General features: G+C 49.9%; 1 protein-coding gene across 3 annotated transcripts in view; it reads left to right on the forward strand.

Annotated features, from left to right (window-relative positions):
- Window positions 1-24,454, forward strand: part of LOC144169070 (acetylcholinesterase-like) — a 295,512-nt gene that overhangs the window by 117,253 nt on the left and 153,805 nt on the right. For all 3 annotated transcript variants that reach the window (XM_077698070.1, XM_077698069.1, XM_077698071.1), the window contains exons 2-3: window positions 9,925-10,720; window positions 10,920-11,695. In XM_077698070.1, coding sequence (XP_077554196.1) covers window positions 9,941-10,720; window positions 10,920-11,695 — 1,556 coding nt within the window. In that variant the 5' untranslated portion in view covers window positions 9,925-9,940. The remainder of the gene's footprint in view (window positions 1-9,924; window positions 10,721-10,919; window positions 11,696-24,454) is intronic.

The raw sequence follows: 24,454 nt of genomic DNA on the forward strand, positions 1-24,454 counted from the left end.
GCCAGTCTAGTATTTCGTGCCACGTTCCGCTTACCGTGCGTGACCCCTAGCACATCTTCGGAGAAGCCCACATATGCGGTCACTTCGGGGCAGATTCTTTGAGTGTCATTTGGGAAGTTTTAGATGTAAAGCATCTCTTAGTAGACCCTCCGTCGTCCGGCGTCCGCACCTCTCCCCCTCTCTACAACAGCTGTGATAACGCCGCTCTCTCTCTCCTCCTCCTGTCCGCACCCCCTGTGCGCTAGCGCGCGCTGCTCCTCCCCTCCACACCACCTGTGCGCTACGCGCGCTGCTCCTCCTCTCCACTCCCTCTGCTCTGCAAATAAACCCCGTCCGCGCTCCGCTCAGTTGCTTCTTCGGTACTGCGCCGTCCGATGACTGGAAATGCCGAACTGGCTGGCACACCTTCAACTAGCGCCAGCCAGCACACTGTCAGAACCGCGAGCACCTCCAATGACAAGGCTCCACAGAGGAGAGCTCGCGACGCCGAACGTAAACGGCAGCGTCGAGCAGCGGATTCCTCGTTTCGAGAACGAGAAGCCGCTTTGAAACGCCAGCGGCGAGTAGCTGATCCAGATGGCGATCGCCAACGTGACAACGCTTCGAAACGCCAGCGTCGAACAGCGGATTCCTCGCTTCGAGAACGAGAAGCCGCAAAACGTTCCCCACTACTCGATAAATAAAAAAGACATTTAATACGCTACTACACGTGTCTTTACTCTAAAAACCAATTAACACGCTACTACTCCACGGCTTTGCATCCCCTCAGGGTTCCCACGTGGGAAGATGGTGTAATTTTTCACGAAGCGTCTGCGGCTTTAATCTGTGGGGGCGATCAAGATGTTCGATCCGTTTCTTGGTCTTGCGAAATCGCGGTGTTGCAGTTTGTTGCCGCCTTTGCGGGCTGCTTCGATCGCCTCGTTGATTTTGGCGATGTCACGCTCTCTTTTAATAAGGAGCCCCCGATGATACCCGAATATCTGATTCAAGTCTTATAATTCCGTAACGGAGGTAGGCGCCCGTGAGAACCTTTGTGGAGTTGCCGTTGACTTATCTGCGGGGCAAATGTCCGCTCTTGCAACCGCAAGAGTCGCTGGGCGTCACTTCGGCTTCCTTACGTAACTGCCTTCTTGCTCGTTTTCTACGGCTTGTTTCCAGGCCGATGTATTTTTTCCCCGTTATACCTTTGTGGTACGCGAAGGGTCTGTATCGAATGAGGCAGTTCAATAAACAAATCAAAGTCGTCCTTGGGGTTACCCCCCGATTCCATTTCGGCGTTAAATTGGCCGGCTTGTTTCGCCTATTGGTTTTCTTCAGGTGGACCGCTGTGCGATTCCTAGTGCTAGTCCACGGGGCCGCTGCCTCGGGCCCTAGATCCATGCACTCGGTTCCATTGTGGACTGATCCATTAAAGGGTTGCTTCGCTGGATCAAGCCGACTTGGTCGCGCACAGCGTGGTGTGGCCGCCGCATAAGCTTCTTCTTTTGGCGGTGTTAGGCTTAGCGTGGCTTGGCTCCACGTAGGATTTCAATCCGCCGTAAGTTTAAAAAAAGAAGACGAAGCCAAAATAACGATATTCACCGATGCAGCACGATGTTAGGTTACTTACATTACGAACATTTTTCGCCCGAATTCGATTTCTACCGCTCACATCTGTCTCCTAGTGGCCAGTCAAGACGACATTTCCCGCCATGAAATGGCAGACAACACCAAAGATTTAGGCGGTTCTAAAACTCAAGGCCTTCTTCTGGTAACCGCCTGTAGTTTCCCCGCTTTGTTAAGAACATGGAAAAAGGTTTGTGGAAGCAAGGCCTTAGCCGACATACCTAACTGTGTCGGTTTGATCATGAAAAGTGCAGGGTGGTGACGAAAGGGCATCACTTATTCACCGGCTTAAATCCGCGAAAAACTCCGAACGATGATTTCGAACTTCACTTATAGTCCCTACGTTGTATAGCGATGTATAATGTCGTCCAGACTTTATAGTAAACGAGTTCGCGACTGAGCCACGATGATCCCGGTTAACGGCGCTGCACATCGTTTTCCTGCGGTATACTTGTACAAAAGCCTGGATTTTCTTAGCGCCAGATCATATTCGCAATCGTCGCATTGCGGAGACTTGCATTGGGCTTCCCAACTTTGCGTTTTTTTTTTTTCAGGGAAAAGCTAATAATAGTTAATTATAGGGGCACTACAAATGCCGTCGTCACTGAGCTCACCTTGGTCGTCGTCGCCCGCCGCACGGCGCTTTTGCCGTGCAGCGTGTCAGGCTTACCCGCCTCAACGTTGCCGGAAGACATTCCGGCACGTATGTTAGAGGAGGGGAGGATTGGGCCGGTTGGGCTTGGTCGTATATATGGCGTGACGTGTGCCCACAGATGACATTGTCGGCGCGTAGTGCCTAGTGCTGCTCGATGCGTCCTCGTGCGTTCTCGCCGCTGTTCAGGCGTGTGTAACTGAGATACGGGAGCAATATGTGTATGTACAGTATATGTCAAAAAGTTTAGGGATCCTGCAATGTGTCATGGCGGAGAGCTGTCGAAAGAACCTTTTTAGAGAGCAGCTGTTTAGCGGACGCGCGTGTGGTGTCGCGCCGCCCCTCGCAGCCGTCCCTCTGTGTAACCGAGAGAATGAAGAGGACACCAAAGAGAGAGCGAGGAGGAAAGTAGAGGAGGAGAGTGTGGCGAAGGTGGGAGGAGCAAAGCATGCGCCCGTGCCCCATGTGACGCGCGAGGGTTGCTCCGCGGCGGCGACCCACTACGAGAAAACGCCAGAGTATCCAGGAAGAGATCACGTGAAAAAGTGATCGCGTCATTAGCGTTTGCGAATGACGCGATCACTTCCTGAGAAGAAGGAGGCGCTTCGTCTGCCGTTGCACCTGAATCAGCTGCCCGAGCAGAGGCTCAGCGCCGCCGACGCCAAAATCCAGAGGTGTGTGCCGCCGGAGAAGCAGCTAGGCGCCGTCGCCGAAACAACTCTGCATTTCACACTGCTCTCAAATTTTGCATTAAGGAGTATCGTAATCGTTGGTCAATTTTTTTTCTTTACCTCCACAAAGTAATTTTTTTACTTGAACCTCAAGTTTTGGTTTTGAAGTCTGTGTGTCTTAGAACCGTTTAACGTTGATTGATTGTGGGGTTTTAACGCGCCGACGCAACGCAGGCGATGAGGCGCGCCGTAGTGGAGGGCTCCTGATTAATTTTGACCACCTGGAGATCTTTATCGTGCGCCGAAATCTCGTACACACGGGCGTTCTTGCTTTTCGCCTCCATCAGAAAAGCGGCCGCCGCGGCCGGGAATCGAACCCGCGACCTCGTGCTCAGCAGCGCAACGCCTTAGCCACTGAGCCACCACGGCTGGTTAGAACCGTTTAACGTGGCCTTGAAAATTTTGACAAAGACTATACGTGACGTTTAATGAGTATAGGGACTTTAAATCTTCACGTGATTGGATGAATGCATCAAGGAGACAGTTTTTGGATTTCCTTGAATGAATATCAACGCACTGCATTACTTCCGCTTATTCGTTTTAGGACATGCATAAGCATTTTCGGCAAGCTTGTAGTAGAGGGGGACATTTTACTGTGTCATGCAGGAGTTCAGACGTGGAAAGGCGCTCACAGAACTAGGCATTCTTCGTCCCAGAATTACTTGTTAAAAACTGTGTAATCTTAGATTCTTTTGAATGAAGTATGCCGCCTCGCTGTTTGGGAGTGACTCATTGCTCCAGCCCTCTAGGTTATAAGCGCTGGAAACGAAACAACGTGTAACGCACGCTTCAGTGTAAGGTTCACCGGGTACGAGACAGAAGACATGTGGTGTCCCGCGCCACATCCACGGAATCCGGCCGCGTTCCTGGACACTGGAGGAGAGGTGATCCCTCCCCGTCCACCACTCAGGCAGCGGCGGCGCATCGATTCTTTTTCCCCGGGGGCCCGCGCCGTCAAGGTTGTCTCCCCCTCCCTCGGCCTCCCGCCTCCTGATCGATGAACGGGGCCCCCAACAACCTGGGCACATTCTGCCGGGATGGCCGGCACACCTTGCCACCTCCCTCCCCTCCCCCTCCCCCCATCCTCCTCCTCCCTTTTTTGGAGAGCACCCCGCGCCGAGCAGACCGCTCTGTCTTCCCGAGTGCCCAGGGCCCAGCCTCGCGTGTGCGCTTCACCGATACAAAGTTACGGCTGTTAGCGAAGAACAAAACAAGGGGAAGGTTGGAGAAAGGGTGGTTGGGGCCTCTCCGCTCGCACCAGGCCGCGGTCTCCTCCAGCGCGCGTGGGAATAATCTGGTTGCGACCGCGAATGGCGGCATGTGCTTTTGATAAACTGATTACGCGCACTCGCGACGCCGTCCCGCGCATAAACTCGCGCGCTTTATTTCGTTTGCGTGTAGGCACGCGCCACTTTGCTCCGAGGAAGCGCGCAGCTATTGATTTTCCACCGCGTGAGCATAAAAGAAGCGCGCTTTCCGGTTTGCATGACAACGCGTGCACGCGCGCATTTCGGGTGCGCGTAAACAGGAATAAATTGCGCCGCCCGAGTGAGAAAAGCAAATGTTTGCGCGGGGAGCCCGGGTAATTTGAACTTCTTCTAACTATAATATGTGGACGGACGGCGTTTGAACAACAATAAGAAAGGGCGGTGTAAAAAAAAATGGCGGTATGCCTGTCTTTCTGTGCGGTATGGCTACGCATTCCTGCAAGTGTTACAAGCGGTTTTGGACAGCGTTATGCTGTTGTAGCACGCAGTAACGGTTTATTCTCCTCTTCACTAATACGACCGACTCGTACTCGGTCCTACTCGACTCCTACTTCACTAGTGCAGTATCCGACTCTTACTTGGACCAATCCTACGCCTCATGGCGGACGCAAACGCGTACATTAGCAAACATTACAAGCTTTGGAATGACGGAAAAATCTGCAGGGGAACTGCACCAACTTCTTGCGGTAGTCCAATCAAGCATGGCGTCACACTCAATACTTTTAGGATATCCCTTGTGTTGACCGTTGCGTTGCTTTGTAAGGGTGAGCGGTTGAGTTGGTCAAAATGTCTCGTATTTCGTCTGCGATTCTTTAGCGATGGCCAGCGCCGTGCCTTGTCGCAAAGAATTGCGATCCTGTTGGGCGTTGCGAATACTCTAGAGAACCTGTACAAGTCTCCGGGAAGCTCATGCCGGCAACATGGAATGCAGGGGGCGTGCTGTCAGTATGACTCGCTCGTGTAGGTCCGATCATTACTCTGCCCGACTCAGTACATCAGCACGCTATTTGCGGCTTCACTTACTTCTTTAACCAATAGTTGGCTACTCCTGGATAGGCATTTACCATGCCCTGCGAACCTCCTTCAGGACTCAGCGTCGACTTAGAATCTGTAAGACAAAGTTTTGTGCTATACGACATTGACTTAACAGAAACTGTGTTTTCTTGAGATTGTGAGCACTTCAAAGTAGGCCGGAGTAAGGCCAGTTTTGATAAGGTTAGTAAGATATAATGTAGATATTTTAAAGAAGATGTTTTTGCACGTATCTAACCCTAGTGTATAGTGTGGTATCCAACATAACCTGAAGGTAGCTAAACACGTGTCTCCGTATAAAGATTCAGCATGGCGAGCCGGACGTACACACCCTTCAGTTATGTATGGATATCTGTGTTGAGTGCAATCAACGCAATATTAGAAAATTGCGCCCACCACCCCGCGAGGGGAATCCTGTGTAGATGCGACGCATCGTGGGGTTCACTTGGTGTTTCCGTTGGATTGATTCTGAAATCGCGTGAAACGCGTCGGGAACGTGTATGATTATTATGTTTTATGATTATTATTATGTTTTATTGGCCAATCTTGGTCAATCTCTCGAAGTGGTATGCTTGGGGCTTTGCTGTCGCAACGACCTTTACTCCATCATTGTTGCTGTAAGTGGGAGCTTCTTTTCTTTTATTGCAAGTGCTAATCATTGCCCCATCATGCGTTGTATCAGTAGCATCTTGACGTAGTTTGAATGAGTCAAAGATATAAGGCGCGTTCGTAGCATTTGATTCTGTCTCGGTTTTGTGGTGCAGTGGGAAGAGCACCATGTACCTCGCGTTCCGCCCACAGGGTCGTGGGATCGAAACCGGGCGCCGCTAACTATTATTTTGTTATAGTGTATGGGGAGGGGTGTGGACGGACAACGCCGTATGGAGGGACAAGGCGAGTGAATGAGATGCAGTCGCATCTAAAATGGTATTTATGCAGGTGTAAGCAAAGAATACCGTCTAAGTGCGACGTTGCTTGTAACACAAAACGCGGTTTCTGTCCACATTGATCTACGCTGACGACGATATTTACACTCAGTAGCCTTGTCAATACAGCGTTTCGCAGTAAAAAAAAATTGCAACTAGGGTGTTTTAAGATGTTAGAAAGGCCCTTGTTACCTTAAATCATAAACAATATTACTGCCTGAGCAATACTACTACGGCTTTAGAGGGAAATGTTCTTAATTATTACCAGTTACTTCACTGCACGCATGCAGAGAGGGAATGTACGTGAACGATGTTTACAGTAATGCTACATCCGCTTTATTTATAAATTATACCGATTGTAGAAGTATTTATTTTCGTGAGAATCAAGCAATGAGTTAATAGCTGCAGCAAATGTAGCGCTCATTAAAAGGAATGAATGAGCCCAGAAAAACATCTTAGGAATAATCGTCCAGAAAACGAAAGCAGTCATGCTTCATACTATATTACAGAAAATATATTGTAACGTAGTATTTTGGTTACATACTGCCGCTACTGTAGCATGAAGATTGCAGTGAAGAAGTCGAAACGTTGAAGAGAGGTTTAAGGTTAACTTGTTTACTTTACTGATGACATTGGTGACATTTAGCACATACAAACTTGACACAATTACACTTATTACATAGATGAGAAAGACAGTCAAAGATTAAAGGTACTTAGCGGGACATAGCTGGCGGGCGAAGGGCTCCCGGCGGGAGGGCACGACGACGGGCGGCAGAGTTTTTGAAGAGAGTCCTGGTGCAGGCCGCACGCCGCCCTCAATCGCCAGAGGGGCCGCGTTATATTTGCTTTGGGGGGAAGCATTGGGGGAAAAAGCGCATCCTAGCGTGTGCGGACTGCGTGGAAAAAGGCTAAGGCACACCCGCAGCCAATCAGGAAGACGCTTCTTAGCTCCAATCAGACATGTCCCCGCCAAAGTGAAAAGGAAAAGATCACACACAGAAGACACAAAGTTCAAACTCGAAGGCGTCCGTTTCTGGCAAAAGAATTACTGGGGAGAATAAAGTAAAGGTATACAAACTCGAAAAGGAGAAAAGACAGGCGGCCGTTTGGACGAGACCGGGGGTCGGAGAACATAGCGGCCCGCGTAGGCGCGCAACGGGGGTCGGAGACGCCAGTGCGCGCGGTAATACAAGATGCGTCGATGGTCCCTCTCGAGAGCCGCGTCTCCCGGGTCGGTCGACGGGCAGACACACGCGCCGGAGCCGTTTCTTAGAAAAAGGGCCAGGGCCCAACCGCGTCCGAAGCGCCTTCACACAAACACTTGGGAGGAAGAGCCCCGGCGGCCGCACAGAACTAAAAAACAACCAGAAAACATCAAGGGATCTCCTCTTCGCGACAATATGGTATTGCTCCGTGTGTTGCAGCGGGCCTAGCACAATGTACACAGAAAGCTCACTGTGTACAGTGAGCTTTCGTATGCTTCTTCATTGCAAAAAATGGCAGCATCTCCACTCCGTCGATGATGGCGAGGGTGCGAAGTACGGGGACTCGAAATGACATCTTAGTAGCTCCTCGAGTGAAATCCTATTTGAGCCGGGAAATCCATGAAATCGAGTGAAATCCTTCGATTTGAGCCGTGAGTTGCCCCTTGATTATTCCCTAAATGAAAGTGCAGCTCACGGCTCAAATCGAATTTCGCTTGATTTTCGCTTGATGGTGGTGTTTGCACGGATGGACGCGGACAAGTATTGGGAGGTCCTGAGGTACTCTGCAGGTTACAGGCGAGGGAGTAAGTTGTTTGACTCTCGTGTACTAACTCATGGTTGTAGCCCAATGGGTACGACGAATGATACTAACTCTGTCTGGTCTACCAGACACAGGCTCGAATCCTATCGGTGCCTGTGTGTTTTTTTGCGATTGTAAATGCTATGCGCACAGACGCGGACGGACATTGTGCGGTCCTAAGGTGTTCCGCACCTAAAAATGCTGTTGTATTACTCTGTTAAATTTTATGTATCATGCCAGTGAAGGGGTGCAGCGGCCCCATCAGCTGGCTTTTGGCAGCTTTTTTCCGCATTTCTCCTGCATCATGCACATGATGTAAAACAAAATTCCATTTTATTCTATATTTGCAAGTTTGTTTCATTCTTAGGGAGTGGGGTAATGGGTACCCCACATGGTGTGTCCTCCGGTCCCTCTTTTTATATTTGTTTTTACGTTGGGATATTCCTGTAGCGTTAAAATATTGCTAGAAAAATGCTGCTAGCGAAGAAACGACGACCGTTAATAATTAAAACCGAATTCCTGACATCATGACTCCCCCACCACTGACAGCCCCTATCAAATCGACCTCTCTGCATTGTTCTTTGCTCATCACGTAGCGGAAATCGCTTCCTTCTTCCGTTCCAAAATAGTACGAACATGGTGGTCTTGTTATAGAAACGGCCGTCATGATTCTTTACTATTAGTAAGTCGTTGAGTTTGCATTATATATTACCTGGAGATGTCGCTGTAAGCAGTCGCTCGCTGAATTTAAGTTCGGGGCCGGACACAGGTTGTTTGAAAAATTTATCCACGGATTTTGAAATCTAATCACATGTATTCATACATTCGCATGTAACGCCACGCCACTCACATGTGAAAGGCGAAACTGGAGAAATTATATAAGCCCCTGAAAATTGGAATCTTTGACTGCAAAACTGTATCCGGGCGCGCCCCAGCTGTTCTGAAGACGCACGAATTATGTTCTTCTTCAAGTACGCTAAGCCCCGCAACTTAGGAGAACGAACAATTATAGCTAGTCGAGAGGTCGTGCAGTTCTTTTGTTACAAATTCTCCACTTTTTTCTTTTCACATTTATTCCGCGGAGCACAACGCGCGTCATCTAAGCAGACGTGCAGCCACACACACGTGATACAAACACAAGACGGCCATGCCAGCTGCTCCCCCCTTGTCCCCGGCTTGTTCTCGCGTCTGCGACAGCTTCGATGGCGCGGAAGTGTCCAATTCAAACTCATAAGTGGAGGGCTCTCGTCGCCGCCTCCACCAGCGCCACAGAAGCAGCCGTATGAAGAGGCGAGGGGCAAGGGCCGCTCCCGGCGACACACGGAACAGGCCGCACACACGCCGCGTTGTGTACTCGGGCGGTTGATGACGCCTGGGTGTCGGGTTCTCCCACCCGCGCGCGCGTGCGCTCACGATGGATAGGTCTTGGCACCGAAGCGATGCCCGAGCCGTCGCCCAAGAGAGAGGGTAACGTGGGGGTGAAATCACAGCACGGGACGGCACCCTTTTTCTTCCTTTGTCAGTTCTTTTTTTTTTTTTTTGGCATGAAGCCGCTCGTGGACCATCTCGGAAATTTGCGGTAGTATAGCGGTGCAAGACGTATTTTACCGGTAAGCTTTGGCTTCTCACGCTTTTGTGATGGGAGGCTTCGCAAGAAGGTGAGTGCAGCTGTGTCTATTTTTACAAGATGGAAAGCCAGCTCTAGGATCGCCATTGTGGTAGCGCTCAGAGTGATCACGCAGAACTTGCGCACCCGCACATTGGATTCGTCGTAGGAAGCTTGCCTCCTCTCTGGTCCGTTGCAGTGACTAGCGCGAATAGTCCGGAGGCGAGCCAAAGGTATGCAGGTTTCTGTCTGTTGTGGCGCCTATCCTCTTCAGTTGGGGCAGACCTAGTTTTGACGGCCCTGTTCGCATCTCGCCCAGGTTCGCAGGCGGCGCCATGGTGCGTGCGGCGACGTCACTGGCGATGCTGCTGCTGCTCGTGGCCGGGGTCCCCGTGCGGCCCGCGTCGGCGCGCAAGGGCCACCAGCACCAACAACAGCAGCACCACCGGCCGGACCCGCTGCTGGTGCACACCGCCAAGGGACCCGTGCGCGGCCTGGCCACCGAGTCGGCCACGGGCAAGCCCGTGGACGTCTTCTACGGCATCCCGTACGCCAAGCCCCCCGTGGGCCGCTACCGCTTCCGGCACCCCAAGCCCAACGACCCCTGGAAGGGCGTGCTCGACGCCACCGTCAAACCAAACTCGTGCTTCCAGACGGTGGACACCTTCTTCGGCGAGTTCCGCGGCAGCCTCATGTGGAACGCCAACACCAACATGAGCGAGGACTGCCTCACGCTGAACGTGTGGGTGCCCCGGCCCAGGCCCAACGCCTCGCAGCCGGCCGCCGTGCTGGTGTGGATCTACGGCGGCGGCTTCTACAGCGGCACCTCGACGCTGGACGTGTACGACGGCCGCACCATGGTGGCCGAGGAGCGCGTGGTGCTCGTCTCGATGAACTACCGCGTCGCCTCGCTGGGCTTCCTCTGCCTCGACCACCCCGAGGTGCCCGGCAACGCGGGGCTATTCGACCAGCTCATGGCGCTGCAGTGGATCCAGGAGAACATCGCTGCCTTCGGCGGCAACCCGCGCAACGTCACCCTCTTCGGCGAGAGCGCCGGCGCGGTCAGCGCCAGCATGCACCTGCTCTCACCCCTCTCCAGGGAACTCTTCTCCCAGGTAGGCCCCTTGAGGTGGCTCGCACCCGTCCCCTGAGCTTGGGTCCTGTTATATCCACATTGCTCTTTAGGTAACCGTGATTGCAAGGTTCTACTTCTATCCTTAGCTACTAGAGAGGCCATCTGTTGTCAAAATTGGTGGCCATTTGTACAAGTGCCGGTGGTCTTGCGACAATCAATTAAATTGCCTTCCTCCGCAGGCCATCCTTCAGAGCGGCACGGCCATCGCCCCGTGGGGCGTGCACGACCGGCGGTCGGCCCTCTTGGCGGCGCTCCGGCTCGCCGAGACGCTACACTGCCCGCACGACGAGCGCCACCTGGAGGCCATGCTGGCCTGCCTGCGTGAGCAGGACCCGGAGACGATAGTGAACAGTGAGACGGGCAACTTCGGTGTGGTCGAGTTCCCCTTCGTGCCGGTGGTGGATGGCGCGTTCCTGGACGAGAGCCCCCAGGAGTCGCTGGTGGCGCGCAACTTCAAGAAGACCCGGCTGCTGCTGGGTTCGAACCGCGACGAGGGCACCTACTTCCTCATCTACTACCTGACCGAGCTGTTCCGGCGCGACGAGTCGGTCTACCTGGGCCGCGAGGACTTCGTGCGCGCCGTGCGCGAGCTGAACCCGCTGGTGGGCGAGCTGGCGCAGCAGGCCATCGTGTTCCAGTACACAGACTGGCTGAACCCCGAGGACCCGATCAAGAACCGCGACGCGGTGGACAAGATTGTGGGCGACTACCACTTCACGTGCTCGGTGGTGGAGTGGGCGCACCAGTACGCCCTGGCCGGTGCGCAGGTGTACGCGTACTACTTCACGCACCGCTCCTCGCAGAGCGCCTGGCCCCAGTGGATGGGCGTGATACACGGCGAGGAGATCGCCTTCCTCTTCGGCGAGCCGCTCAACAAGTCGCTCGGCTACCGGCCCGACGAGCAGTCGCTCAGCAGGCGCATGATGCGGTACTGGGCTAACTTCGCAAAGACGGGGTGAGTACTACGCGCTGCGCTTGCTTTCATCTCCCATCTCGGCCGTCTCTTTGTTTAGTCAATAGACGTCCTATATACGCTCGCGTCATAATTGGTTCACAATAAGCGCCGGTGCTCTCTTTTTATCCTGTTTGTTTCCATTTCACAACAGGTGGAGATGTATCTGCATGTAAACGTGCATCTGAAACCTCGCGTGCTATCGCAACGCCTACTACGAATGATTTTTCCGTCCACTATGGGGACGCCACGGATGCTGGAAGCTCACATGAAAATCCTCGAGAGCGCCATTGTTTTTTTTCACTGTGATGGCGTGACAACTGGCACGCACGTTGGCTCCACAACAATTTCTACATGGCGTTTCAGGTTCTAGTTGAAACGTTGATGGTGCAAAGTATATATCCCGCTATCTAATTCACTCCTCAGTTTTTATGCAGGAACAGTGTCATCACGACCCTTCCCCTCACTAATCTGTTGAGACCAAGATCACTTTATCCAAGTGGGGCGCATCTATGAACTGCAAACTGTGAAGGGACTCGCGTGTAGATTCTTCGCGTTTAGAGTGGCCGAAATCTAGATGAGGAGTTCACTGTGGTTAGGTCCGCGGATATGTGTATGTGAGCAGAAAAGCGCGGTAGTTCCGACATCTGTGCAGTGCGAACCAATCTTCGCTTGAGGGTACCTATTAGGAACACCGACTACCGTGCTTTGACATGGCGTGGTGGGACCAGCGTCGGCACTGGTCGTACATATAATTTGGGCGTTTGTATTTTCGCGTCAAGTCCTCGCCGCCGCCTTTGTGCCCGTCTTTTTCATTCTTCTACGCTAAAAATGCGCCCGAATCCAGCATTAAAGGGACACTGAAGTGATATGTAAACACTGCGGGATTACTAGCGCAAATTGTAGTCCGGAGTCCCCAGGCCATGTTTCGACCACTCTAGGCGCGTTTACGCGATTTTATTTAGTAGAAAAACTAATTCGAAAACGCTGTCCTCCTCTCTTTACGCTCGCCCACTTTCTGTGGCGTTTTCGTGTGACGTCAGGAGGGGATGAGCTGGCAATTGGCTGCGCCACGGCTGCGCTACTGCGCGGCTCCCCGGCCGACAGAGTCAGTCGGCCCAACGTTTCGTCCGCCGGCCGCCGGCGGGTCGTCGCAATCAAGGAGATTAAAAAAAATTGGCTTGGTCGCAATTCGAATTCGCTTAGTTGAAACGAAGCCAGGACACGTTTGTGAATGGAAGAATGTGCCTTTCTTTACTTGGTTTGTTTGTACACTGTATCTAGCTCCAAGTCAAGGTCGCTTCACACAAGCGCTGCACATGCGACGCTTCGCTGACTGGTACGCCAGTAGGAAAATATAAGGCCTCTTGAAGGCGGGAGAAGAGTCAGCGAAGTCAATATAGGTACTAAGCAAATAAAATCAACTGATATTTTTACCGTACAGCGTAAAACTAGGGCGCGGGAAGCACTTTTTTGCGCTGGGCGAACAAGCACAGCGGTCAGCAGCACGACTACGCATCTGCGAACGCTTTTCCGTCTACGAAATGCAATTGCTAGACGTGAGCTACTGTGGAAACTCGGGCGACGCTTACTGCACGATCGCAGTACAACAAATAGTCACCTAAGCGGCTTGAAATGCCAAAAATAAATAAAAGTGTAAACCGGTTGTGCAATATATACCCTATATTAGCAGGGCATTCGCGTCCCGCTCCGTGGCCTAGCAGTCGGGGGCGCTAGGAATACACCGCAAATGTTTTGCGAGTCACGAGTTCGAATCCCCGCGGGTAAGTGCTTTTCTTTTTTGTAAGTTAACTTTTTTTGTTTTCCGCCGATGTTTTCTATATTGAGTTCACCTTTTTTGGGGCCGCAACGTTCATGGCTACACGAACTAGTTCACAAAACGCGCGCAGGCTGGCACTGGTGCGCTAGCGAGTTCTCGTTGGCGTGCTGTTGCCATAAGCACCGACTGCTTGCAGGCAGCGGGCACAGGCCAGAATGAACAGACCCTTGGCCTGGTACGAACACGCTTTTTACGATACAGGCATGAGGGAGGCAAGCTCCAAATATGGGGGAAAAGCGCATGACATTTGGGCATCTGCGGGTACGCGGAGGGCGTTCATGCACTGCGTAGGTCTCGGCTAGTGAATGCTACGACTACAAGCCGTCCTGGGAGGCTTATCTTGTGCATTTTACAGCCGACAACATGGCAGAAGCGCGGTACGATGATTACTGAGATATTGAGAATGCCCATCCAACAAAGCCATTGGTTATGTTTTACAGAACCGAAACCGAAACCGAAACTTGTGTGATTGCTAACCTTGGGCATCGTCCAATCACGGCGCCCCTCCTCTCAACGTCACAGCCTTAGTTGGTGCGGCCGCCGCAAACCGCGCATGGTAGTTTTTCTTCTTTCGCGCTTTATAAAATAATTACCGATTTGTCAACCGGATAAACGATGAAAAGTGTGCTAATTCGAGCCAGTCTACGCAGTGCAAGCAAAAACGGGAGCTTGACAAATTCACTTCAGTGTCCCTTTAAGGTCACCCCTTGACCAGTCTTCAACGGTGCAAGTCGTCTTTTATCAAAACCTGTCTTGGAACCAACTTCGTACAAAATTGAAATACCGTGTTTACTCGATTATAAGCACCCCCTTTTTTCCACGATCGCGATGCCGAAAGTGAGGGGGGTGCTTAAATTCGAAAACCTAAATTGCCCCTTGCCCCCGCCACTTTTCTTCACGGACGTATCTCCACGAGACGGGCGCAAGGAATAAAGTTTTATTTGGCAAACATTCAAAATACAAACAGGTACAGACAAAGAACCCACCGCTTACCTCTGATTCTCAGTCACCCTCACTACCGAGTCCGTTGTGCCACTTGGGCCGACGCTCTCACTATACCCCAGCAGGTCGTCTTCTGTTCCGTTGAAGTGGTTTGTAATTGAAAATCTCATAAATGACTTGCCCACATCGTCAACTGGGCCCGTTTCCGCGTGTCTGAAATCCACCTTACTATGGTTGCTTAGATCAGGGGGGCTTATATTCGCATGCAATTTTTTTTTCCAATTTTTTTCCCCGAAAGTAGGGTAGGGTGCTTAGAAAGGATGAAATGCTTAGAATCGCAAAAATAGGGTATTTCTTTACCACCGCTCGCTTGCTTAACCCAGCGACGAAAACGCGTGCTGCCCCAGAAATGTTTGACGTCATACGTCTATGAAGAACGTTTAAGAAGAGCGTCAGCTGCTGGCGTGTCGTACATCATTATTTGTTGCTCCCCCTCAAGTACTGGTTTGCTGAAATATTTGCGTCAAAAGTTAAGCGACACTTGTTAAATGGGTACTGAATTGTTAAGCTTTGTATCTTCGAATGCGATAGTAAAACCATTCATATAGCTCCGGCTCCCTCCCAAATATTTCTGTTTCGTTCAAGAAGATTACGAAGCGCGAAATATGCTAGGATACCGTATACTATATTTTTTTATGTTCTTTGTTTCTATTACTGTTTCCTTTGAGCGCCAACATGTCACTGCTGTGTGGAACAGCGGAGCATTGTCAAGCCGCAAAAAAAGCTGCTTTACTCCGGCCACCCCCTTTTCACCCTCACGCGGAAATAGATATAATTTGATTGATTGATTGATTGATTGATTGATTGATTGATTGATTGATTGATTGATTGATTGATTGATTGATTGATTGATTGATTGATTGATTGATTGATTGATTGATTGATTGATTGAGCTGAGCGCGAATGACTGATCATTGAAATCTCAAGTGGAAATGTAGCACGTGTCTCATACCATGTCATATTGTGCTCAGAATATACAACTAAGAAGTTTGGTGACATGCCGGAGGAATAAACTGTCATTAAAATACTTGAGGCGTACTTTCTAAGTACTGTTATGGACCCGGGTTCGGGAGTTCATCTTGGTAGCGTGACTGGTGTCCGGAGACGTTGATCAAAAGACCGAGGCGTGCTGATAAAGGAGAAAAAACCTTATACAAGTATTTACATGATGGGTACAAGTTTGGATGCTGTGCCTCAAATGAATCGCACAGCCAGCAACACTCGTCGGCTCGCAACACCGCCTTTCAGTTCAAGCAAACAATCCCTAGGGTTCCCTTAGGGAATTCGACTCCCAAAAGTCTGGTCCAATCACGGACCCACAAATCGAAACACGTGGGCCCCGCCCCCACTCAAAAACGTTCTGGTTGGTTTCCAACGTAACCATGAAGAGTGAATGCGTCGGCGCCGCCGAGACGGGGAGATTTTTTGTCCAAGCGCGATGCGCACCTGAGTGCCTGAGTCACAACGTTCGCCGAATTGCCGCTTTCACGGTGCGCATTGCCGTAGTCGCCTTCTTTGCCCCGCTGGTGTCTTAATCCAATCAGAGTTGCAGGTGCGGGGATTACGCAGAGTTGACGAACCGTCTTCAAACAGGATTCGTACGAGATCCGCGCTGCCGAAGTCGCCTCCATTGTCACGCTGCTGTCTTCATTCAGACGGCGAAGGTGTGCGGGTGAAGCAGGGTTGATGAGCCACCGTCTTCAATGAGGAGTCGCACGTGGCACGAGCCGATAAGCACGAAGCCGATGGCGATGATGTGGCTGGCGGCGAAGACGGGCTAATTGGCGCCGACGCCCGAGCTTGGGTGTGCCGGGTCCACCATCCGATGATAACTGCACGCAGCACGAGAGATAACGGAAAAGCGCCCAACTAGACTTCACTTTAAACAAATTTTATCGCCGACACCGTCACCCAAAAATCTCCAGCAACGCCGTATGAACGGCTCCATTGGCCGATAAATCAAGAAACAACTTCAGTTTCCAGGCCTGCGCAACATATTTGTCGCAGTGAATCTACCTAACCCAAATTCGCACGAAGCTATCTCCGTACCACTGATAAAGATTGGCTAGGCCATGTTTACTTTATTTGTTGTTCGTTTTTGTTGTTCTGGTAACTCGTATTGTTGAGCGAATTAGTGTGCTTTCGGCTCTTTAACCGCGCAAAATGCAAAGGATGAAATAATTAAACAGAGCGCGGCAAATGTTGAAAATGTTTAAACAGCGCCTCTGTGACCATTCCATGCTTCGTCCGTTGACTTTTCGGCAGGTAACAGGCTTTTCCTGTATTTCCTAGCATGAATATTTCAAGATGAGAACCGCTAGTGGTTGTGAGTGAATAATTCTAAATGTAGCCAGTAGAAATTTCACGTCGCCTTTGTTCTCAGCTTTGATCATTGCGATTTCACTGTGAAGAACAGTCATATCGGCTCTTAAGCCAGGTTAGTGAAGCATCATGTTCGACAGCTCTTCGTTGTCATGAGCTGACGTACGATTGGAAGTTAGGCTGCGGTCATTCTAACGATGATACAAGAAGCTATATCTGATCAAGGATTCAAAAAAAAAAAAATTACACATGTACTTCCTAGAGCTACAGTGAGAAATTTGTGCTGTAATTACTGCTAATTTCTGGAACGTCAAAGCTGATATTTATTTCGTGTGTGAAATAATATATTTAAAGCATTGTTTCTTTCTGAAAACTGAAAGATGTTTTTGTTTGTGTAATTGAGTGCGCTCTTCTGTTATTTTGTATGGACATGTAGGACAGGCTATTTCCCGCACAGTTGTGCCAAAACAGGAAGGCGGGACGACACTTTATCAGGCTTTCTTTGCCTTTCTGGCCGTTCCCCTCAAAAACTGTACTCGCTCATTCATCACTATTCCTGTACACATCGAAAGAAAGAAGCTTTCAACTTTCAAGTAGGTTGCGAAGAGTCGATTATTTCGACTGTCGTCACCGTTTAAGTGAATGTCCTTTACCTTGGTTTTTGAGCGCGCCTGGGAAGGCAGACGGTCTGAGTCTTCGTTAGTGTGTTTTTGATTAATTAACATTAATTCTTTCCAAATTTTTTCCGAGCCCGCGGTGGCGTGCTTGTGCGGTATCTCTAAGTCTTGAGAGCTTGCGTGCAAGCAGTGCAGTGCGATGCAGGCGCTGCGTTTTATTAATGGTTTTCTTAAACTAAGACCCACGTTTGGATTCTCTAGGACATTCTCTACTTGCAAAGTTGTCGTGGATTACAACGAATTTCTCAAGCATAAAGTCGACGAATCATTTCACACTTGCTTTACAAAAAGTACGCTAATTCGCTTACAAAGTGCGAATATTTCGAGTAATTTTGCTACTTGTAACGGACTGCGTGCAAGATAGGCAAGCAGGGGGAAACGTGCAAGTTTGGCTGCAACTTGCGCTTCTAGTAGCTCATCGCGCAGCGCATTGGTGGAGATCCCAAGAAACCGCCCAAGGTTTGGTCTGGGCCTTATAGAAGGAGTGGGTGACTCTTTTTGAGACACGTTAACGTGAAAAATCTGTCCTTTTAAATGGTCGTTGTTTGCACGTAGCAGCGCTTGAAAGGAATCGTTCGATAGGTGGGAGCATCGCAAAGTTTGAGGGGGAAGATGCCTGATGTTTGGGCGTGTTGGAGGGATCTTTGGGATTATGCGGTATGGAGTCCTATGAAATGTTATGTGCTGTGGGTTTGGTTCTTGGAAAGCTACTTGTTAGTTGAAGAGTGTGTCTAGGGACATCGCAAAATGACCGTTTCCATGCGTGCGAAGTAAGAGCAATGACGGCGCGTATATCGTTTCGCTGAGCTTACCTCTTGTCTTCCACGGCCGCGAATCCTTGCACAGTTCTCAAGTATTAAGGCTGTGTTCTGTCCGAAGTTACATGCAAAAGGCTCCAATCATTCATCAAAGACATCATTCAGGATGACGCTCAGCGTGATTCTTTAGGTGCGCCCAACCATACTTTCAAATATTTGTGCTTGCGTGCGGGGACGCCTCTACCGCAAGTTTGAAAAAAAAAAAAGTTATGGGACAGTACACAGCCGTAAAGATGGACGACGAGTAAAGCTGTACCACAACATCGCACAAGGTTAGACAGAGGTGCAAATATTTATTTTAGTCATCTTATTGACATTATAGTTGTGATTACTGTGATATCCACGGATTGCTTTGACTCCAGCCTTGGGCATATTCTTGGCCACAGGTGCATGTATACACGACCACTCGTGTGTAGTTGATTGACTAGCATTCAAATGACACGTATACCAGTGATTTTGTTTCAAACAAAACAACATTGAAGTTTCCAGCCATGATCACGGCCAAGTCACGCAAAGTGCGTTGTCATGAACTTCTCTATATTGCAATTGTGTATGCCTATAGATATATACGCAGTAGACATCGCAATTCTATCTTTCGTTTGAACGGCACAGGGAACCCCGCAGTTGGTGTCAATGTCCTCTTTCGGATCAGGGTTGTATGGTTTTTGCTTTTTTTAAAAGAAAGTTAAGTCTAGCCACGACCTACGTACATGGGACAATTGGTGTGAATCACTATAAAACTGCAGTCCAAACTCAACCGACGTAAACTTAATAAGGAGCTTCTCAAATTTAGAGATCTCGATATTACAACGTCAGAGTGATGTTTCGCGAAAGTTAAGTTCATAAATAACCTGTGTGCACTGGTTGGTAGGTGTGAATCACTATAGTACTGTAGCTCAAGCTCATCCAGCGTGAACTACAGGAGGAACCATTTTTTTGTCTGTTTTGCATACGTCCACTCTGCAGTCACGGATAGCCATCACCTGCTGCTGGATTCTCCGGTCGCTTTTTCCACAGTATCTCTTCGTTCACATTTATTTTCCTGTTCCCTTCATCGATTTTCGAAGGCAAGCTGCTCTTCGGGAGTCCTCACTGTCCGTGACCTTCCCGTAGCGTTTACTGGAATACAAATGTAATGTTCTTTGCAAGTTGCCTTTCAGGGATCATCTTATAACACGACGTCACTGGCGATATCCGCAATAAGTGTTTCTTGCGTAAATCAGCATGTGCCAGAAGGGGTTTTGCTTAGCAGGCATTGAAAATCCTGCTGTCATAGCCATATACAGCTTTGCTGTAAGACAAAAATGCTTCTCCTAAATGTATTTGTTTGATCATTTGGCGTCAACAAATAAAACTTCTCCGGGCTCATGCCCATGTACACGTTGCCATACATAGAACCGTCCTTTGCGGTGGATTTCGCAAGAATAGTGAGACCAGTTAGTTGCTAGAATAGGGTAGAGGAACATATAATGTCAGTAAAGAAAAATACGCCATATCTGTTCTACTCACCTTTCTTGTTTCTTGCTTATTTTCTCCGGATCAAGTACACAGTTTTCCAGCTCACTCACTGAAATCCGTACTTGCATATCCACTCATGACACATCTCGCATTTTGGCTCGGTAAAGGAAGGTGCGCCGTGCCAGGTGCTTGCGCCGCGCTCTTATAATGCTGGCTTGTTCGCTAGCTTGCTCGCTCGATCGCTCGCTCCAGACCTTGCTGGCGTCCTCGGGCACAACGTACATTTGCGCATTTCACGCACTCGACGACTCACTCGGGAAAGGTCAAATGTCATGTCTGCTTCTTTCATTGGAATCTATTTTTTTCTCGGGTAGAGGGGGGGGGGGGGCGGGCAGGAACCATAGATAGGCTGTCAGTAACCCGGTACAACTTGATTACAGCGACGTTTCAAGTGTTTCCCTCAATTACGTCCTTTCAATTTGGTCATGGCTCTTCACGTTGGGCCGTCCTCTGTACAGGGACCTCGTGGCGCGCGGTCCTCTTCAGCTCCGTGCCCGCACGAACCTTTCAAACCCGATTTCCCTCGGGGCGACCGGTCAGCGCGGCTGGCGCACGTCGCCACGCCGCTATGAATCGCTTGCGATGAGTTCCTCCTCGCGGCGTGTTTACCCAGCGCGGGCGCGCGCACACACCACTTCTCGCACGAGTGCTCGCGGGGCGGGCTTCCCCGCAATGGCCCCGGGGCTAGCGGGAAGGACACGATTAACTCCGCTCCTCACGAGCTCGCACGTGGCCACGAGTTTCTCGGTTGTTCACAATTAGCTGAGAACATTAGATACAGGACGGGCGCAGAAGGAAATAAACAAGGTTACCTCTAATAAGTTCCGAGTGATAGAAACACATTTCATGGCGATGCAGAAAAAATGGCTGATAGGTGGGAGAGTCGGGAAACCACAAAATGTGTAGTGGTTCTGTTCAAAGAAGGGTTGAAATAGGTTCCGTTTTCAAAGCAATTAATAAGCTACAAAGTTTAAGAAAAATTACTGGAAAGCGTATAAAGTTATACGCATCGGCAAATACCTCTGACCTTTCTCGCTCAGAACTATTTTGTTGTTTTGTTTTGCTAAGCTGAGTTTTGTTTTTGTTCTATGTAATGTCGGCTTCTGCACAAAGCTTTTGTTGTAACTCTACGCTCGGTGTGCAAGGTACCGTTTTGTAACCATTTGCTTTCTGCTTTTCTTTTTTGTGTGTAGAAGCTTTTTTAAAGTGATGTTTGTTGCTGCAGCAGCTGTAATGGTGGCAGCCCCTCCCTCAATCCTGTGCCTTTCGTCAAACAATATTTAGCGAGATTCTAGAGGTTTAATCTCCAACACGGAGGCCGTAAGCCACTGTTTTGTCTGTGGCCAAATCAGCAAGACAATCTTGTAATTGTCAATAAAGAAAAACACTGCAAGCATACTTTATCTCCGGTGAGTGTCTTTCAAGGCGAATCATGCTTTGGTTTGGGGGAATCACTCCCTGTTACGTCAGAGGCATCCGCTTGTGAGGATTCGCGGATCCAAGGAGATCCTGTAGTGCGAGGACGAGTCTGCGAGTACTAGGAAGATGTTTCGCATTAGCACTAAAGTTGGCTTCCCCGCCATAATAGTCATTGTGCGGTGGTGCACCCTTTACAGGCAAGCCGGACACAGACTGTTCAGCGTAAGAGGCTAGATAGCAAGCAAGATGTGGCTAAGTGAGTGAACTGCCCATCGAATGTTCGGAACAAATACATCGGGAGAGTGACTCTGGTTGAAATGCTCAAAAAAAAAAAGAGGCAGAGACACCATGGCGAAATATCACTGGCACAGCAACGCGTTCTCGCTGTTGTTGTTAAAGCGTCGTTCCCCGACCGGGAGCCATGGGTACAGCCGTTCAGAAGCTTCCTCCCTTCTTCCTTTTCTGTAAACCGCGGAGGCGCAGACGCCGGGCGTCTCAATGGGTAATGGACGTTGGTGGCGGCGCAATACTGGTGGCGGGCCTTCGTCGGCAACCCATAGTGCTGTCGGTTACGTATGCTGTTCCTTCGAATGCTCTGCAGCTTCTCATTCTGGACGCTGCCGACCAACTTCCCTGTGTCGCACTTTTCTGCCTTCGTCGATTGCCGCGAAGCGTCCCGGTACAAAACTTTCTCGGCAAATGTCGCTCGTCCGGCAAACCGCAACAAAGCGCAACAAAAAAGACACCCTCCTATCATTTTGGCGCTTACACTTGTTGTGTGTGGAATCCCTTAAAGGTAAGCTAAAACGGAAAGATTTTCGCGAAGCAGGAGGCTGGCTAGAAAAGAGAAAACAATTGATTGCCGGTTAGTAGTAGTAAGGACTTTTATTTAGCAGAAAATGAATGCGGTTCCTTAGTCGAGGAGCCCAAGGGGCAACTTGGCGGTCCGTGCCCTGGAGACCAGTAGTTGCTGGGCGTCGAGGTCAGCGCTGGTCGTCAGATTCACCCACACCTCGGGAAGGGGAAGAGGTGAGAAAACAGGCAGCAGGGTTGGCTTGTGAGCACACCAAATGATGATGTGGGTTAGGGCGCCTGGTTCAGAGCAAAATTTGCATTCTCAGTGGTATTTTGTTGGATATACCGTGTTTACTCACATTATGATCGCACTCGCGTAATGATCGCACCCCTGAAGTATGTCGTCCAAGTTCGATTTTTTTTTATATTTCCCGCGAAATGAACGCACACTGGACTAGCCGCAGCAATATGTCGTATGTGTGCAAAGTCTAGCTGATTATGATCGTGCGTACCTCTGTTTCCTTCCCTTTCGAAGAGGACATATAGATACGTCATTGCAGCAGACCTGCCGATATCGGCAAGCATGCGTTCAATATTGATAAGGAAGAAACTCTCACTAAATGCAGATAATATACACACACGACAAAGAAAAAAACGCGCTCAGGTTGCTGGGTCGGCCGCCATAACTTTTTTGATGTCCCGCACTGTAGCAGTCGCAGCCTCTTATTGGTCGAACTGTTGTCACCTCGCAGCAAACTTGTACCGGCGCGTTCGATAATTCATGAAAACACGACATTTTGCGTCAATTTGCTAAGCGGCTGGCGGCGGTGTGCAGTTTATTATGTTTTTATTTATTAATTTTATTATGTTCATGAGAACTATCGTAAAAATGTTTACCCCAACTCCCTTCCGTTTTCAGTGCTCAAAAATGTTTTCCGTAAAATTTACCCCGTGTGATGAACGCACCCCTAACTTCACATCAATTTTTTTGAAGAAAAAAAAAGTGCGATCATTAGGCGAGTAAATACGGTACTTGGTGTAGGTAGGGGGTGAGAGAAAGTGCTCGCGTTAACTCTATGCAGAGTAGCTTCGTCCTGTTATAGTTACGATGAGGCCGCGAGACAATTCATTCCGCCTCCTCGTCGCCGGTTGAAGGTATTTTCCACAGGCGCTTGCTGAACAAATTTTCTACGAGTTAGAACGCAACCGGTCCTTACCGCGTCACGATCGGCAATGGGGAACAGGGGAAGTTGCAGTAAAAGTTGCAGTAAAAGCGTCACTAAGTAAAAGTTGCAGAACAGAATAGGAACCAGGAGGTAGAAGGAACTAATAACGCCAAAGGCAACGTGATTTTCCCTTCCGAGTGTGCGCTTGCAAGTGCGGGAGGGGGGGGGGGGGGGGAATACAGATAAAAGGTGACTCAGAGAAAGAACAATGAACGCTAAACACGGAATCCAATGTAAGAAAGTCGGCAAACATGGTCCAAGAAAACAGGGAACACATTGTGCAAAACGACGCAAAAATAAAGAAAAAAACTTTATACCATCTCTTCCGAAAGCAAGTTGAGAGAAGCGAGAAAGCTAATAGTGCGTCCAGCCTTCGCTGATAGTGCGTCCAATCGACCACCAAATCTTCAAACACCCAAATCGCAAACTTAGACCGAACCCGTGCGGCCATTTTTCCCGCACGAAGTAGACGTATCTACGAGCGATCTGTATGTATACCGATACGTGGTTTATAAGATAAAAGTATACTGTTGTACTCCTTCTGTATGACCGATGCGTATATTTGCTTACCTAGAACCGCTCCTTTTTTCTCGATTTTCAAGTAACCGTTTTGACACAATGGATACCCTGTTTCACGCATGCGCCGTGTGTCCAAAGATCTTATCAGAGCTTTTCGGTCGACCAACCGGTCTATGGAGAAATGCATTAGTTTTTTGTCAGGACGCCATCGGCTCCACTAAGAAAGCTTTCGCTTCAATAATAACAGAACCCAAAACTCAAAACTCCCCGATGTCCTCTCACCTGCGCGCTTCCGTTTTTGGCATCGGCGTGTGGAGCAGAGGGGGACACACGTGGCTTGCGTGCGTGCGTTCCCGGCTAAAAACATTAAAAGCGCCAGGAACGAACGCGTATCCACAGGGCACCCGCGCATGACGCATAGTGCGTGCGTGCGTGTAGGCCGAGTGTAAGCTTAGAAGCGCCGCCCAGCGCCGGTCGGCTGAGGGGTGACAAGTGTTCTTGTACCCGGAAGGGGGGAGGGAAACCGCGGGGATCCGCCTCGACGCTTGCGACACGTTCTTCGCCGCAGCCATGCAGACTTCCTGTTGACGCAGGCGGTTCGCATCCAATTACACCGCGCCGCTCGT

The sequence above is a fragment of the Haemaphysalis longicornis genome, unplaced genomic scaffold (genome assembly GCF_048455015.1).
Source record: "Haemaphysalis longicornis isolate Haplotype H1 unplaced genomic scaffold, Haemaphysalis longicornis Haplotype H1 scaffold_2, whole genome shotgun sequence".
Lineage (NCBI taxonomy): Eukaryota > Metazoa > Arthropoda > Arachnida > Ixodida > Ixodidae > Haemaphysalis > Haemaphysalis longicornis.